General features: G+C 38.8%; 1 protein-coding gene across 1 annotated transcript in view; it reads right to left on the reverse strand.

Moving 5' to 3' along the window:
- Positions 1 to 11,020: 11,020 nt before the first annotated feature.
- The window catches only part of WIF1 (WNT inhibitory factor 1), a 76,371-nt gene continuing 68,302 nt past the window's right edge, over positions 11,021 to 19,089 (reverse strand). The window contains exons 8-10 of the mRNA XM_053661922.1: positions 15,695 to 15,790; positions 15,105 to 15,200; positions 11,021 to 11,800 (exon numbers count right to left, since the gene is read on the reverse strand). Coding sequence (XP_053517897.1) covers positions 11,679 to 11,800; positions 15,105 to 15,200; positions 15,695 to 15,790 — 314 coding nt within the window. The 3' untranslated portion in view covers positions 11,021 to 11,678. The remainder of the gene's footprint in view (positions 11,801 to 15,104; positions 15,201 to 15,694; positions 15,791 to 19,089) is intronic.

Genomic DNA, 19,089 nt, shown 5'->3' on the forward strand with positions numbered 1-19,089 from the left:
CCCTCTGCTCTGCAGAAGTCTGGTAAATGGTCTGCTTTCCCTCCTGAACGATTCACTTCTTAATGCAGGGGATTGTTCATCTTTACAATTTAAAAGGTTGTAGGAATTCAATGAATATCTGTTACATGATTAAATAAATGAGCAACAATTTAATTCTGCAGCCACCTTTGCTTGGTAAGACAAATTTCAGGGAGCTTTTCAAATGTTTTGTGGGAATCCCACTTTTGGTTCTCTTTAGGAATCTTTTTTTGTACATCACTCCATATACCTCATGAATCAAATTACCACTTTTTTTTTCTGGTGGTTCAACGTGTTCTTGGCTATCGAAGGCTGAAATCCTGCTACAAATTGAGTTTTGTAGGAACTTGAAAGGAGATGTGTCTCATGGGAAACCTGTGCTTGGCATGCCTTAAGTGAGAGTTAGACATTTGAAGACATCAGACGCAGACAACAAGATGAAATTAAACAGAAGGAGCTCCCAGGAGGGGGATGGTTGCCTCAGATCCACATGAGCAGTCAGTTGAGTCCAGTGAGGGTGCTAATGAGCTGTTTTACACGGTTCTGGCAAACTCTCCCGCACCCATAATTTTCTCTCAAGGTATCATTAAAATCAAATGATTCCCTTATTTTGGGTATCCATTTACACTGTAATTATTTTGGTCTTTTGTAGTGACTTTCGTGATTAAATTAGGCAATTCTCCTGCCTGTGTAGATAATGTAATGACTTTTTAATCATTTGTTTTTTACCGGCCAAATTGTTTCCATGATCCCATTAGAAGTTCTGCAGTGATTCCAGTGGGTTTACTGAACTACTGGTGGCAGTTGCGCTGATGAACTGCAGGTTGACTGCTGCTCAGCTCAGCTGAGGAGTCTCAGATCCCTTGTATTTTCTCAGGCATCCAGAAAACATCTAATAATTTTGATCAATGGATATATCTTCTGACATTAAAAGTCATAAAGAATATTATGTGGTTATGGTAGGTATTTAAAAATTACATTTAGTTTTCTAATTATAAAAGTGATACATTATTACTATAGAAAATTCAAAAGTACAACAAATACTATTAAAACACCTATAATTTTGCTACTTGAAACTGTTTCATATTTGATGGTTTTTCCTTATTATTGTTTTTATCTGTTTCTTTTGCTATTCTTATATATCTGTCTGTCTATTCAAAATTGGGGCCATAACTTAACAAGTAATTTTTTCATCAGATTTTTTCATTTACTATGTGTGATAAGCATTTTTCCTTATTACTGAATATTCTTTTAAAGTTGTAACTTTTAATAGTTGTATGATATTCCATTATAGTAATTTGTTCTTTAAATATTTTCTGAGCTTCTAGTATGAACAAGCACAGGATTTACTGCCATTTATTTAGTTATTTTCCTATTGTTTGAACATTTGGATCCTTTAAAAATATGTCACACCAAAAAAAAAAAAGTCACACCATGGCTCTCTGCTCCAAATTGTGAAAGGGCTCCCTGTTTTGCTAAGAGTAACAGCTTAAGTCCTTTGAGGCCCTTCACAACTGCCGCACCCTTACCTCTCTGCTCTCTGGCTTCATCTCCTACTCCTTTTGCTGCTCGGGCCACTTCAGATACACTAATATCTCTGTTGTTGCTCTAATTGCCAGATAGGCTTGTGCCTCTGGGCTTTTGCACCAACTATTCCCTCTACCTGGAATGCCCAGCAACCCACTACCCAGTCTGTCTCAGCTCCTTCAAATCTTTGCTTCAGTGTTATCTGCTTAATGAAGCAATATGCTTCTCTCCATCTTGCCTCCAGCCACTTCTGATCTCCGTTATCTTGCTCTGCTTTTTCTTTTCTTTTTTCGAAGCACCTATTATTTTCTTATGAGCTACCATATTTTGTTGCATGTCATGTGCTCCCGTGTATAAGGCGCACCCATGTTTTTGGCCCAAACTTTCAGGAAAACTATCTTTCTCTTTAATTTTTTAATTTGATTATTTATTTATATTTAAAAACAAAACTGATTATCGTATTCCAGGGTATTATTTTTCATATGTATATCATTGTTTCTAGGGTTACACTTTTAACACATAAGTATAAATAAAAGAATTAAAAATATTCATATAGATATTGAATTAGTACTACCCATGTATAATGTGCATCCTTATTTTTCCCTCAAAAGATTTGGCAAAAAGTGCATATTATACATGGCAAAAGATGGTATTTTTCTTCAGTTATTTGCTAAGTTTACTATTTATTATCTATTCATCCCTCTATAGTGTAAATTCTATGAAGGTAGAGATTTTTGTTAATTTTGTTCACCAATGTATTGCAGGCATCCAAAACACTATGTGGCACATAGTAGGTGCTCAACAAATGTTCGTCAAATGAATGGGAAAATGATTTGCATTTTTGGCTGTTGTGGGTACTGCTATAGTGAATCTAAGTCTTTGACCAAATCTTTTGTTATTTTTTGATACCGAGTCAAAAGAACAAATGTTAAGGCTTCCTGATAGGTGTCATTAACTAGATTTTTAGCTGCAAGTATGGCCATGTCCATCTCATTGCATTAATGCATGCATTAAGTATTATTTTAAAAATATCTTTGCCAATCTAATGAAAAATGCTACTCATTAAAAAATTGTAATACAATTTTTTTTAAAGATTTTATTTATTTATCTTTAGAAGGGAAGGGAAGGAGAGAGGGAGAGAAACATCAATGTATGGTTGCCTTTTGTGTGTCCCCTGCTGGGAACTGGCCTGCAGGGAACCGGCCTGCAACCCAGGCATGTGCCCTGATTGGGAATCGAACCGCGATTGTCTGGTTCGCAGGCCCGCGCTCAATCCACTGAGCTACACCAGCCAGGGCCTGTAATACAATTTTTTACAACTATTTGATTACTAGTACATTTGAAGCTTTAAAAATTAGTTTATTAGTCATTGACATCTCTTCTTTTGGGGATTACCTGATCATATTCATGATTGATTTTTATGTTGTGAATATTAGGTTTTTAAATTTTTATTAGAAATAATTTGTGCATGCCAGAGAATAGGTTTAGAGAAATCAAATAACACTCTTAAACTCACCACCCCACTTGAAAAAATAGGATGTCACCAAATCTTTTGAAACCCCAATGGGTGCCTCCCAATTTCATTTCTCACCAAGAAAACATTGTTGTTTTTTTTTTGCATGTGTCCCTAAATGGCATATTAATTTAGTTTCTTCGCTTTTGAAAATGGAGCCATACTATGTGTATTCGTCTGCATTTCAACATTGTGTTTCTAATATTCACCCATGTTGATTTCTATAGCCATAGCTTATTAGTTTTTACTGCTGTGTAGCATTCTCTCATGTGTACCGCCAATTTATTCATCCAGCATCTGTTGATGGGCAGGTGGGTTTTTTTTCTAACTCCTTGGTATTATAAACAACACAGTGACAAACATTCTTGCTCAGGGTTCCTGAGACATTATATGCAAAGTCTTTCTGGAGTATGTACTTAGTGTTGAAACTGCCGGGTTGTAGAAGATGTGCATGCTCCGCTTTTCAAGATAATGTGAGACTGTCCAATTTGATGTATCAGTCTGTCTCCACTAATAGTGAATGGGCCTCTCTGTTGCTTCACAATTTTTCTAACTCTTGGTACTATGCATAGTGACTGCAAAATGGTGTCCCGTTTTTGTTTAAATTTGCAGCTACCTGATTGCTAACTAAAGAGACTGAATGTGCTTTCAAATGATTATTGGCTATTTATCTTTCCTCTTTTTTTATATTTAAAGTGTGATAACCACCATTATTACCACAATCATTCATTTGGGTACTCCTTGGTGTGTGCCAATCCCTGCACATTACACGTTACCCTTCATCAACTTTATGAAGTAGTTACCATCATATTTTGGGGGCCCCAGAGAGGTTCTTTTCAGAGTATGTGTTACAAACTGTGTTTCTCCAAATCACAGCCTTTACATCTTTATAACATGTGACTTCAGACCATGGACTAACCTGTAATCCTGTTAGATTGCCATTTAACAGTAGTTATCTAATTTTAGAGGTCTAAAAAATCACTAAAAGTTGTGTAAAAAATTGTTTTTTTAGAGTTTGTCTCCATATCCATTTCCTGTTACCTTAGCAGAAAGGCCAAGGCAAGTGGCATTTTGGCTCATGAAGAAACCATTCACAGGTGAAAGTATCAGTTGGAGCAAGGTACGTACCTTCTCCCAGACAGGTTATCTCCTGAAGAAAGTCAATCGAGTTTGTCCAATAAGTGGTTTTTCCCTGTTGGATTTCAGAATCCAAGAGGAGTTGGTTGGTGATGATGTGAGTCTGGAATTTTAGAAAAAGAGAATGTAGTTATAAGGTTTTTAAATGAACCAATCCAATAAGCATCTATTTTGAGTCTACTTTGTGTAAGATCCTAAGGCACAGATTTATGTGAGAGCAAGAGGATATCATTTCCATGTCCACTCTGTTTCCTATTAAGTTAGAAGTTAAGTTTGCTCCTTTATACTTATTACAAGTAAGTTTTCCTCACTCATGTGTATCCTGGTATATGGGTCAGGGTGCCTGGTTGGTCTTTAAATACATGGAAAGTCATCATTTTAAGAAATGTTTTCAACAGCGTTAATACATAGGGAAAAAATAAGCAAATTATCTAAAGCTAACTGACTTACTATTTAAAACAGTTGTGTTGCAAATTACAAGCTTCCATTTTCCTTGAATGACCTTCAAACAGATAGGATAACATTAAAAATTTTGAAGAAAAAAAAGGATGTGGTCAAGGCCCAACTTCAGACCCTTCAGTCCGTTCTAGGGCTATGTTCCCCGAAGTGTGGTGTGTGGAATTTCGTTCCTGGGAAATGCTGTGGGGAGAAGAGTTCTCTTCGATCAAGTATGCCCGGGGAAGGCTGCCTGCTAGTGGCCCCTTCCAGATGTGCCATGCACGCTAGTCTGGTGTCGGCGCCCAGTGGTGCTATTGCAAAGACATTGCCCTTGTTTACTCTAGTTCCCCAGACCGTAGACTTATTTGACTCCAGAATCTGTTTTTTATATAATGCCTATTAACATCTTGAGCAAAATTGTGTTCTCCAGGACATGATTTTAGAATGCCCACACCAGGGTTATTATGGCCTTTAAATTGTGATTCAAATCCTGGCCTCAGTTTCTCCTTTGAATCAATAACCCTCCCACAGAGATGCTGTGAACCAGAATTTCCACAGGACGATTCTCTAAACACTTTGGAATGCTACGTCTGTGTTGGGCTAATGTTCATTACTGGAAAGTACCTTATTGGTTCTGCTTTTACTCCACTCTGTTAGGACTGTCAATAAGGCACCTCCCTAAGACTACGGTATGGGCTTGGCACATGTGTAAAAGTGTGGACACTTGGCACAGCCAGGGAAGCTACAACTTGCTTCAATTTCAACCTGATGGTCTGTTTCAAAGGTCATTTTTTTTCTTCTAAAGGTGCAACTGCTGTAGTAATTTCCTTTAATAAGTTTTTAGCCATGTACATGGAGACAAGTTGTCATGGAATAACCTGTGTTCACATCATTTCAAGGGTGGCTTAAATGCGGAGCCAGGGCGGCTGCAGCCTTGAGGCTCACCTCGGCTCATTACTCTGAAGCTGCCTTCTTAAGTCTGGTTTTGGTTTAGAGACAAGGCAGTACGTAATCCAAATAAACAAGCCAGGGCAGACTGTCCAAATGACTGAAAAGCAGAGCAGCTTTAAAACTTCAGTAGGGTACTTGGAGTTTAGCTCTTGTGACACAAGCCAAGGATTCCTTATTCAGCAAGGTGCCCAGTGGATGGGGAGCCCGTGGCTGGCCAGCTTCTGCAGAGGCAGCCTTTGCTCCTTCCCTGAGTGTGCTGTGTTATGGGCACAAATGCAAACTATGAGCAAATACTCCTCTTTACAAAGTATAAAAAAGTAAAAAAGATTTGCTTTTTTAGTTTTGGGTGTTTCCCTGAAGTAAGACAAAACTAATTTGGGCTTTGGGGACATTTGTCCCTGGGGTTTCTGGAGAGTATCATAAGGCTCTTCATTAAATCAGGCTTCCATGGGTGGAGATGAGCTTCGTTTCTGTCACAGGGTTTAAGATCCCAACTCCAGCCAGGTTTCTGCCTTTCTGTCTTCTAATAAAAAACAGCAGTTATAAGTTGGAATGACCCAAGATTATCTTTTTGGTTAAAATGGATTGTTCACAGAATTCTGAAAAGTATCTTTCCCTTGTGAGCTATAAACTTAAAGTTACAAATTCTTTCTTTCTTAAGCAGGAACTGAGGTTCAAAGAACCTGACTGGATTGAAGCATAATGCAATAAATTGTGTCCTCTTAATTTGTCTTCTACTTTCTCTCCTATTTTTGTTTGCAGTGTTAATACAGGAGAAATTCAGTAAGTGGTCACTGACTTAGCTGGTTTAATGGTTGCTGATTCTCCCACTCTCAGGCTTGGGTTGTCACATTCTGCCATGGGGCTGCAGTCGACAGAGGGGAAGGCAAGGAAAGAGCGCATTTGGCCAGCGCCTCAAGAGAGGCAGATGTTTTTACCTAAACTTCCTTCCTTATACATGGACCCAAGAACTTGCTCCTGGACAAGGCCAAGTTCACAGATATGTGAACTGTGCAGCTGCAAAGAGTGTGGCACTAAGAAGACCTCCAGGCTTGGTTTAATGCTCTGCAGTCGCTATCTTGAAATTTGTCATACTTTCTGGACAAGGGGTCCTGCATTCAACTTTTCTCTGGGACCCTCAAATTATATAGCTGGTCATTCTCCTGGGTTTTAGCTGGCCAGCTCTTCTCTTGATTTTCTCTCCCAGTCATGTCCCCCGATCCAGTGTCAGGACCACACTCACGGCTGGACTGTCCAATGTCATGTCCATTAGAACAGGCCGCTGCGTATGCACTCCACAGTGAATCTTGTGGATTTTATGTATTATTTCTCATCTCAGAGCAACGAGATGAGAGTCCGAGCCTTTTTCTTGGTTCGGACTTTAGAGAGATGCCAGGTAATTTTATCAGTTGTGCACACTGAACATGATTAAGAAACATGTTACCAAGGAAAAGCCTTGCAATGCCAATGCTTAATAAAAACTCCTTTTCATTCATGATGTTTATGCTCTTATTGACAATAAACCAGTAAACAGGTGCAAAATCAATTTACATGTGGAGTTCACATTAGAATTAAAAAAAATCTCACTGAACACCTGAATACTTTGTTTTATGATATCATTTTCCTGAGTATGGTTTCTATTTTTTATAGTAAGCCATATGGAGGATGTTTATTCAATATGCTTATGAAATTTTTATCTTTGTACCACTTGCATAAACCACCTAAAAATTATGACGACAACACTCTTATCTTTGGACAGTCATTTATTTTCTTTCCTTTTTATTGCCTCATGAAATTCTTCTGAAATGGCCATGTTTTTCATTTACCCAATTTAGAAATTGCTCACCTCATGATATCATTCCCTTCCACTCCCCTGCATTGGTAGAAATGTTTTTATTAAATTGCACTCCATTGTGATGATTTGTGCCTCCTTCAAGAATGTGGAAACAGCTCTATTTTTACCCTTTGTCAAGGAGAGCATTGTGTACTACCTGGTGCTCTCACCTCTTTTTGCTCTCAGTTAGGGCAAAGGTGAACAAATCTGGGGCTAGGCCTAAGCATATCAAGCTAAAATTGTGTTATATGACTCAGTAGACTCGGAATGAGGTGGGAAAAAAGTTACTTATCAAAACTTTTTTCATTTTATTTAAAAAAATTTTTTTAAACTTTTTTTTAGAAGGAGTACTGCAGCCCTGACCAGCGTGGTTCAGTTGGTTGAGTGTTGCTCTGTAAAGCAAAAGGTCATAAGTTCTATTCTGGATCAGGGCACATGCCTGGGTTGTGGGCCTGGTTCCCAGTTAGGGCTGTGCAAGAGGCAATCAATTGATGTTTCTCTTGCACATTGATGTTTCTCTCCCTATTTTCTCCCTCCTCCCTCTCTAAAAAAATAAATAAGATCTTTTTTAAAAAAGAGGGAGTACTGCATATGGTTGAAACGAATACTTTGAGAAGCCACTTGGGGAGGTGTTAAGAATTTCAGGGAGCATGCTCAAGCAACAATAAGTTTAATGACCATCCCTCTGAGGAGCTTGGCTGGATTTAACTGGAGAGTTTTTGGGTGGGGCACAGAATTTCTGGGTCAGAGACAAATGGCCTGAGATGGTGGGTGAGAAGCTGAACTCTGTTGGCCACTTAAAAAAACAAACAAACCCTCTTATGCGTTCCTGTGGCTCTTCTATAAGTAAATGTGGAAGAGTTATTTTAAAGACTTTCAAATGGAAGGGATGCCAAAAAGTAGATTTCCCAAAGACCTATATATATTGATTTAGCCCAACTGAAAGGTTTTGGTATAGTTTAAATTCTTCTGAGCACCTAGTTAGCTTTTGTGTTTATGGTTTTCTGTTTGAGGTGGCTGGAGCAGAGCCTGCAGCCTAATGTATGGTCCACCTTCACAAGTGTGAGGGGGTTCCCTCCTGGGTGCGTTTTATGGTCTAAGCCATAGTTCCTTTAAATTCATTTTTTTCTACTTATCTGGCCAATTGGCATATGCCTGTTCAGACTGCCTTCACTCCTTACTTTTAAGTTACTATTGAGAGGTATTTTATGTTTATTTATTTATTTATTTTTAATTTTAAACCCTCATCTGAGGATATGTTTTTATTGATTTGAGAGAGAGTAAGAGAAAAACAGAGAGAGAGAGAGAGAAATCTGTGTGAGAGAGAAATAATGATCGGTTGCCTCCTGTGTGCACCCCGACTGGGGATAGGACCCCCAACCTAGGTGTGGTATGTGCCTTGACTCAGAATGGAGTCCACAGCCTTTTGGTGAATGGAAATATGCTCTGACAAACTTGGCTTGGCCAGAGTTAGAGGTAATTTATATAAATATTCCTGTCCTCTTTTCTATTTCTCCCCCTCTTCCTCTCCTATGGTAACTTCATATGTGTAATAACATTATTTCACATCCCAGTTTCTGGCCTTTGTTTCAAGAACTGAGCTCCACTCTTGTGATTCTGCATAAATTGACAAAGTAACCAAGAGTATATCTTGGATGAAAACTCACAGTACACATGGTTGTGGGGGGATGAAGTGCTCAGTCGATTTGTCAGAGTACAGTCCATATTGTTATACAAATAAAGATATACATAGGTAAGCTGCAAGGGAGGTTCACTGAATATGGAATCTAAAAACACAACCGAATCCTACTGTATTTCACCAAATCTGTCATATGTGTGTGTGTGTATCATTAAAGTATTCAACATATAATTAGTATAATGTAACTAATACTTAAAAAATTGTTGGCCTAACTTCCTAACTGTATTTCCAAGGCATTCTGCACCAAGATTTCCTAGAGGCACTCTAAACTCCACATCTTCAAAACTGACCTCACATCTCTGGAAACCACACTTGTTCCTTCTCAGTCATTAGCATCACTGTCCAGAACCCTCTCTTTTCAACTCCTATATTCATTCAGCCACCTAGTCCGTCGATTAGATTTTAAATCTCACTTGAGTCCAAACTTTCCTCTCTGACAGTAAAATCATTTCAGATTCTATTACCTCTCCCTCTACCTGAGGTCCCCTATAGGGTGTGTATGTAATGTACTGCAGGGTGTATGTAAAACCATCTTTGGGGTAAGTGAAGAGAATAATAGAGCTTTTTATGTTTCTTCCTTTTAACATTTCTGGCTTTTATAATGCATATATTGGTAGTTATGTATGTAAGTAATATTCATATACACACAGGACTTGTGCTCAAATATTTCTAATGGGGTATGCAGTCAGAATGGTCTGGGGTGACCAACCTAGATGGTGGTAACCCTGTGTCTGTCACCCTGCCTCTGGTCCAACTTCCCACCATTCTATTTTTTCCTTTATGAGTTAATACAATTATAATACTTAGATAAACTAAGTACTATATAAATGTAAGCTATTATCATAATTATTATTATTCTATCTCCAAATTTAGCTTTCTGCCACTTAGATTTTCATTATTATACAATTGGGTTTTTGCTTAAAAGTCTTAAAAAGTTGGTTCTCATGCTAGGATCCCAAGGTCAGCTTCTTGGCTCTCTGTCTGCTCTGCAAGCTCTGTGTGGCCACAGGCTGACACTCTGGCTAGTAAAGGAGAAAGACTGCCGAGGCCTGGCACTGAACGTAATAAGGTGTGTGCACCCTGCTTCCAGCCTCCCGACGTTCACGTCCCTAAAGCACACAACTGATTGCGGCCACTCCCTAGCATGAGAACACTTGTAGTCCTTAGAATGTCTACATAATAAAGTTCACATTTCCTTAGGAGAATGAGGAGAATAAGACAGGTTGTGAGGTTGCTACCTAGAATTTGTGGAGCTTTGTTTTCTGCTGTATTCGTTGAGAAAAAGGAAAAAGAAAGAACAGCAGAGTGTAAGACTTCATGGATTGAAACCTGTCCATCTTATTTGAAACCATATCCTGTCATAGATGATTCTGGGTAAAGTGCTCCATGTCACCATGATTCAGCTTTCTTGCCTGCGAAAGTGCACAATGATGCCGCCTCATTAGGGGTGTAAGGCAGCACGTGATATGGGTGGGAAATGGCAGGTCCTTAATAAATGATGGCACTTCATGTGCAACATTCTGACACCATTAGAAAATCTTCCATGAATGTGATATAGGACACATCCTAGTTAGAGAAGAACTCGTGGAAGAAATGACGACAGCTGAGAGCTGACAAACAGCAGTGTCACAGGCAGTGACAGCAGGGCGTTGTGTGGTGTGGCTGAGCGGAGACAGAGCCGGGCAGCAGAGATGGGGCTGCAGAGCCAGGACAGTGACTGCGGGGCGGCTTCTCTTTTCAAGTGCACTGCAGTTTCAACCACCACTCCACGACCACTGACTTTATTTTCACAAGATAGCACATGCAAAGACCACTCTATACCACGCTCTGAAAACTAAAGCAGCACCTTTATTTTATACATACAAACAGTATAAAATGTTTATTATGTAAGAGCTGTGTTTTGTTTACAATATATTATATTGCTTCAAGCCAATGCCAAAAGTTCATACATTATATTCCCTATTTTATTGTGTTTACAATATATTATATTGTTTAAATGCCACTACCACAGTGTTATTTCTTCTTCTTCTTTTTTTTAATAGTGAGTTCTCTGGAATGATGGTAAAGTCAAAATGTATTGAGAGTTTAAAAATAAGGGCAATTAAAAAACATGACAAATGTCTAAATACAGGACAATAAAATTTGAAATGCTGTAACTTCAGCACAATTAACTGCTTCAACCAAACCCTTGTGATTTATGCTTATTCGTTCCATTTACCTTCTCTAATATACCCTCAGCCCTTTGACACCATGAATGCATTGTGATTTTGGAAATTACCTGCCAGCTATACACTGAAAAGGCAAAATTTTAACCTGATCAACTGCCATAACATCAAAACTGTCCCAAAGCACTGAAACAAGAAAATCTATACCATCATGCTACAGACATACTTAGAAAACTTAAAAGGAAGAGTAAATATCAGCCCAATGATTTATAATGAAGTAATAAAATTCAGGCCAGTATTCTTAACTGTAATGAACATTATTTGAACATTCAACACATGAAAGGTTAACAAAGGCTATGAACTTGGTGTAACTTAAAACGTTTCAGATGTCGGAGTTCACCAGATGTAATTGGATTCAGGTGGATCCCGCCGCTCCTCGGCCTTTTTAGGTGAAGGCGTGTGCTGCCTGAGCCGGGTGCCTGCCGGCCTCAGGGCATGCATGAGGCTGGCTCCGTACCCTGCAAAATTATTCACAGCTTAAAAGAAACTACAAAAACAGGCTCTTCAGATTCATTATTCACCATTCAAATGAAATCCATTTTCCCTTTTCAACCCAGAGTGAAAGACCACAGCAACCACAAAAAGCTACCTGCTGGAATGAGATGTTACAGGTTCAAATTCTGTTAAACCTATTTTACTAACTCCATCAAATCTGGCTTCCATGGAATGTCTGACTCACCATGTATTTTGGCTGTGCTGAAACTCTTGATGCAAAGTTCGGATGAATGTGATTGAAAGGAAGGTTATTCTCCACCTCAGGGCTGGTAAGGATCTAGTACTGAGGTTTGAATGTAGGGATACTCTTGCGGAGAATTTGGTCATTGATCCTTTTCATTGCATTGCAAAACTAGCCTCGATTATACTGTTAACAACCTCCACTCTTCATATAGACCACCCCACCCAACAGGGTGTGGCTGTTACATTTACCCAGATAAGGCATTTTGTAAGGATTAAGGACTTCCATTGTACATATTAAGAAAAGGTTATGGTGTGAAATGACTCCTTATCAATGGGGATTTGTGAGTCTAGTCAAGGTGGGCGCCTATTTCTAGCCCAGTAGTTGTTAAGTAGAGTGTAGCACTGAGTTATACAACTTGAGGCCTCCCTTCCTCCTACTTGTGAGCTTTTGGGCACAGACTCATTTGTACCAATTTCCTAAAACTGATCCAAGACAGAAATCACATTGTAAAAATCTGCCTCCATCTTACTGTGCATGAGAGTGAAGTTCGGCATTTCATTTGTTCCTTGTGGTTTTTAAATACATGCATGCCATAAATAAGTATGGGGAACAGAATACTTTGTGCCTGAATGTGTTTCTTTGAATTGTCAGGATGTAGGCTAGTAGCTTGTGGAACAGCCAAAACATGAGCCAACAATGTGCTGGAGTAAATCCCTACCCTTGCTGTTGGCCCTGCCACCCATGAAGCCCCAAACCTCCCTGCTGGTGACAGTGAGCCTAGCAGAGTGGTCTGTCTCCAGTATCCTCCTCCCCACTGAGGTGTCTGAGTGTCTGGGACCTCCCAACATGTCACCCTACTGGGAATCTGTTCATAGAAGAACTCCTTGTTACCTCCCTCCGGTCAAAGTAAACCTCATTCTTTCAGCCTGATTCTCTTAGCTAATGTACAAAGTGGCTGGGTGGCCTGTCCCAGAAAACATGTTTGCACTTTAGTCAAGTACCAGGGCATCTTCTTGATGCCCTGATCTGAAGGAGGTACACCGATGAAGGAACTTTCAGCAGCATGGTCTGCAAGCGGGGATGCCACCTGGGGTTGGCACAGCTATCTCAATTGCTCATCTCTACTTCAAGATGGCCCCTAACTTGCCCTCTGTTTGGAAGAGTGACTGGGAGTGTCAGCGGAAACAGTGGACCTTTCACGGTCCTCCTATCACTCTCAGTGGTCACCGGGATCCAGATGTGAATCCCAGAAGCCCTTTGTAATTGATTCCTGGGACATACAGTCTGACCTCACACCTAGAACTCCTGAGAAGGTTCTCTGATTCTGGGACAAGCCTCACAGTTTGTATACAGATGAGGGTAGAACAAAGGGTTTGTTTTACTCTTCTCCAAAATAGCTCTAGAAGTGATTAGTTTTCTATAGGTCTTTTAGTCCAAAGAAGGATTCTTGGTACAAAGGTCCTAACATGGATACCATTCAAACATGACCTCCTGGGTAAAGAAGCTATTTTCCAGAGAAGCAACATTTCTTGTTATTAAAAGCCAGTTCAGTCCACTATCCAATCAGTTCAGTAGGTGAAAAAGAATCTAATCAATGTGTTAGTGTAGCCTAGACCAGGCACCAACTACCTTAAAACGAACAAATAAATAAACATGTATACCTACATATAAATGTATTATATATACATACAAATAATATAATGTGAGCATTTATGCATGAAAATATATTTGAGCTTGAGAAATATATTATTTATGTTACCTATGTATTTGTACTAATATAAATAAAATCATATAAAATATATTTAAAAACTCATACTTTTCCTCAGCACCCCAGCTGATCATTTGCACACTCACTGGGCTACATACATCACCCTTCGGAGACCCCTTTGATCTAGAAAAACATCTGACATGTAAATGACGTGTTCAAGTATATCCCTTATTTTTGAGACACAATATGCCACACCAGTAATTTTCAACCAGAGTGCTGCAAGAGTTTGTAAAACATGCATTACCTGACCTGTTTAGTCTGGGGCACTGACCTCTTTTCCCTTAGACTATCAAATAAAAAGTGACAACAGCTGACACAACAATAGCCATCTGGTGTGAATGAATCAATATCATACCTAATTTTTTGTCAGATAGGCAAAAATATATATTTATTGGTGTGCTGCAGGATTTTAGTAATTAACTTATGTGTTCCATTAGATAAAAAGGTTGAAAATCACTGCGAGAGACACAGTCTGGACTTGTGCTGCTGCAGAGTGTTGTGTGACTGGAGTGGACCGTGGGCCTGTGCTTGGGAGACTGAGGCCCAGCTGCCAGCAGACAGAAATGGCCTTGTTTCTTTGGTTCACTTGTAAATTGACTGTCCCTCCCAGTAGAACCTGGGCTCCACCCAGCAGAGCCTTTTCTGTCTGTCGTTGGTGTGTCCTCAGTGTCTGAGTTCATACTTAGCACAGAGAATATATCAATCACGATGAAATGATTTCATTTAGCAAGTTTCATCTTGTGTATAAAACAGGCCAGTAGTTGATTATCTCAATAATTAGTTCATCGTTGGTGATAAATTTGAAACAATGCAACTCTATCATACTATCTCTCCCATACTCTAAAACCCTTTCTTTTCCCTCAAAAGAATTCATTTCAAACATAACACACCAATATAATTTAAAGATTTTAAAGAGCAAAACTCTTCATGTTTTATATGCTAGTTGATAAGTCTTGAAGGATAAAATCAGATCCATGTAGATACTAATTCCACATTTGACTTAAAATCTCAGTTTTACTTGTCATTTCTTTCATATTTGACACCCTGTGTTAACAAAGCCACCTGTTTTGCTAATGGAATCTAGGAAATATTTGTGGTGACATTTTACAGATGTGACATTTTGCAGAGATGCATTCTCTTTATACTTTCACACTTAGACTATGTGGGCAGCAGGAGGAAGCACGGAGGAGGAGAGGCAGGGAAGAAGTTGCTTTTAATGGAATGGAAAGCAGGCTGAATTATGAGTTGTCTATTAGTCTTTGGAGCCAAGAAACAGATGTGAAAGAGGCTGGTTCCCCAGACGGCTCCCACTCACTTTTATTGCAATGTCTCCCATGCCAGCCTTCCTGACACTGGCATTTGTTGGGTTCATGGCAGGTTCCATGTGTCCCGCAGCCAGGTTCACAGACAGCTAGAATCAAAGGAGATAAAAGAATGTTTCCTGAGCTTTTATTTTTCAACAGAATTACACAGCTGTTTTTCTTACAGTTCTTTAGAATGTGTTAGTTTTGGCTTCATCCCCTAATTTTTTTTTCTAAGTCAATCATCAGCTACAAGTTGGCTTGGGACTTAGAAAATCCTGAGAGAGATCTTAAACTAAGTTTGATGCTTCTTATTCACAACAGACACTCAGCAGGTCTTTGAAACTGCTGGGCAGTGTAGGTTTATTTCCCTTAAGAAACTCCTAAGGGTTAAAAAAAGTTTTGTTGTGTGTGTGAATGAGAGTAACTTTTTACACATGTGTGGATTGCATGCATTGGTCTACATAAAGGAAACTTATATGTCAGTGAGAAAGGTTAACTGTGATGCCCAGGCAACATGTAGTAGGCACAGAAATTATGTAGTACAAGACCACAGCGACTTTAATTGTCCCATACCCAGACTGATTGCATTGGGAGTACTCACGCTTTGAACAGAGGTCTCCTTGGTAACCTTTGGAGCACTTACATTTGCTTTTACCAATGCATTTACCTCCATTTCGACAGGGCTGTGGGCATTTGCCTGAAACAGAGAAGAATGCAAATAAGCAAGGAACTCAGTGCTTTGTTCAGGGGTAATTACAATTTTCAAAGGAATTACAAAGCTTTGGGAGGATAAAGCTATCAAATGGGAGTTATTTCCACTTATTTCAGATCTAATCTGGTATCAATTCTGTTTGAATTTCATTTTTGGAAAATAGGCTAGTATTTTTACTTACTACTTTGAATATATATTTTCTACAATCAGTGTGTTGCCCACATACTGTATTTACGTTACTTTTTAATGAACAGAATAATATTTTAACTGGATCATAAGCACTTCTAATTTAAGATATACTAAAAGCGAAGATATGATGACCCTGTAAGCGATTTCTCTGAGTTCTCATTTTTGAATGTCACTTTTTCTGAAAGCAGGCCTGCACACAGACAATGTATTTGGGGAAGTGGTCCTAGGAAACAGGAATGGGGGGATAGGGAGAGGGAATCAGGGAAGGAGGGAAAGCCAGCACAAAAGTGTGTTTGTGGGTGGATCACTGCTGTAACAGTCAGGCTCTCTCCTGCCGCGTCCTTCTGAGGAGGGATGCCACCTGCAGATCCTCTGATAAGAAGCGAGAAGGGCCATGTAGTCATCAGCACCTGTCTCCCACTGGTCAACGGTCAAACCATGGGATAATTTGCTTGTGCGCTTCCATTCTGCAACTGTGTTTGAGTGCAGGCTGTATTTTTTAGGACCCAGAGGAGTTTCTGGGTAGAAAGCAAGAGAAACATGGAACAGCTAAGATGAGATGCAGTCAGGTTTACCCATGCAAAACAGGTTGTGGTAGCAGTGGCTGGAGGGAAAGGCTGGCTGAGAAGGATGTCAAGGGGGCACGAAACATGCCTAGTACCACACCTATGCATTTTGCAGGAATGTCTTAGATCCTAATAATACATCATCCTTCTTTCATGTACATGCCAACTGAGTATTGCTAATGTTTTCACAGATCTTTGAATCACAGGATTTTAGAACTGGAATTGGGCCTTAGTTATAAAAACTAGCTAATAATTTTCTTTTTATTCTCGAAGCTACTTATTCTCCCTCTGTACTCTCGAATTTGCTGTCCTAAGGCTGACTTATTTTTTAAAGAAGTAGAAGAGAAAGGTTGGTTCACGCAGAGCTGAAACCACACCCTACAGCTGGCACGATGAGGTTGCAAAGACAGTGCACAGCCATTAGATTTTGGTAGTGGAGGAGTTTGGATGTTTTTTTTTGTTGTTCTTTTTCCTTTCCACTTTAGCAGAATACTCATTACAAAGGCCTCAGTACATAAGCAGAAGAAATGAAGTCTTTATCCTTACACAACCCACCTTTCATTCTTTAAGCTCTTCTTTTTGTGGTCAAAGCTTTGACAGAAGTTAACTACTGTGTATTTTACTGCTAGCAGTGTGCTTGACAGACATGAAATGAATCCCATTTTGAAAATCATTTTGCTGAAACATACTTTTTATTCAAAAGGACTTTCTTCATATGCATATAAAATGAAGCAGCATTTAGTCATGATGAAGACAATATACACTTAATATTGAGATGTTAGAGTCTCTCAAAAACCTAGAATGCCATTAGACCTTTAGATTTTTCTGATGTATAAGGTGTTCCAGAAACAGGAGCATCCTTCATTATTAAAAACAACCTTAATAATAGAATACCACCTTTTTGTTGACCATTCAAAATCCAAAAGCGTCCCTTTTGCTAGGCTTGAATACAAAGAATAGCATTTACTGTTTGGTTAAGATCCTAACTCTTACCTAAAGAAAAGGAACACCTAACTCTGAATGTCTGTTTTTATGAAAAAAATCTGACTCTATCATATGCTCAAAACTGGATCACAGTATTCTGCAATGCACTGGGGTTTTTCAAGTGAGCAAGATGTGAGACAATAATTATATGGCAGCAAAGAGAGAGTACTTATTGTGAAATACTTGGTGATCCCAAATTTTCCCATGTTCTATGAAAAGTGAACTTGGTAACCAGGGACAACACAGAGAATGATTTGTGGTGAGAACTTTTTCATTGACTCCATGGGTCTTTTTATTTTCTTGGCAAGAGGGAAGTGAGTACCATTAGGTTCACTGCAGCTGGAAAGGAGGACGTCCTGTCTGGTTATCACACCACAGGCAGCTGTTAGAGGCCATTCCTAGACCAAACCTCATGAAGCTAAAATCTCATGAGGACAGGATTGTTTTAAAGTTCAGAGTTTTATAAGTGTTTTAAATATTGACTTTCTTTTCCTAAAGATATTGTGGTATCCATTAGACAGTGGAAAACTGAGTAAACTTGAGGGATTATGTAAAAGAGGCCAGGGAGTGCAGGAAGACAAACAGATTTGACTAAGTATAAACAGTATTTTTCTATAACCAATGGGTAAGCCCCATGAGAACAATGAAATAAGGTATCGACAGAATAAAGGCATTAAACTTCCTCCACCCACTGGGTGTGGGATAACTTAAATTTGCTGCTCTGCTTCACATAGCAAAAGATTTTAAATGTTTACAATAAGTACCAACAATCATCATCTCTCTGTCTCAGGGTGATTTGTAATTGTCTCATTCAATATTCTAAATTTTTAAAGAGAATTTTCATAATAATAATAACCTATTAAGTTATTGAAAAAATCCATTTACTATAGAGTATAAATAATTTGGTCTTTTTAATTGAAAGTTTATTAAAATACTTTGGGAAATCTCTGAAACTTAAATAACAATAAATGTAAATTACATCCAGATAACCTCTATTCATGGTCTTATTTGTTAATCTAAAAGTGTACCTCATAATTGAGTCAGAATGAAGTTTGAGAAGATATCAGTCCTACTACAGGTCAGAAAAATATATATAAATAATGTCAAAATACATATTTTCATTAAAAAAGACAATAAATAAGTGTTGGCAACGATGTAGAATAATTGGAACCTTTGAACATTACTGGTGGGAATGTAAAATGGTACAGGCTCTTTAGAAAATAGTTTGGCAGTTCCTCCAAAAAATAAACATTATGGTCTGGCAATTCTACTCCTAAGTATATACTCCAGAGACCTGAAAACATATGTTCACATAACAACTTGTGCACGAATGTTCATAGCAGCATTGTTCATAATATCCCCAAAGTAGAAACAACAGAATATTCCTCAACTGATGAATGGAGGAACAGAACGTGGCTGGTATACCCATACAGTGTGATATTAACCAGCAATTAAAGGGAAGCAATGGTATTTGCTACAGTATGGATGAACCTTGAAAACATCATACTAAGTGAAAGAAGACAGACATAGATGGCCATATATTAT

This window comes from Artibeus jamaicensis, unplaced genomic scaffold (assembly GCF_021234435.1).
Source record: "Artibeus jamaicensis isolate MK-2021 breed Jamaican fruit bat unplaced genomic scaffold, CSHL_Jam_final contig_233, whole genome shotgun sequence".
NCBI lineage: Eukaryota > Metazoa > Chordata > Mammalia > Chiroptera > Phyllostomidae > Artibeus > Artibeus jamaicensis.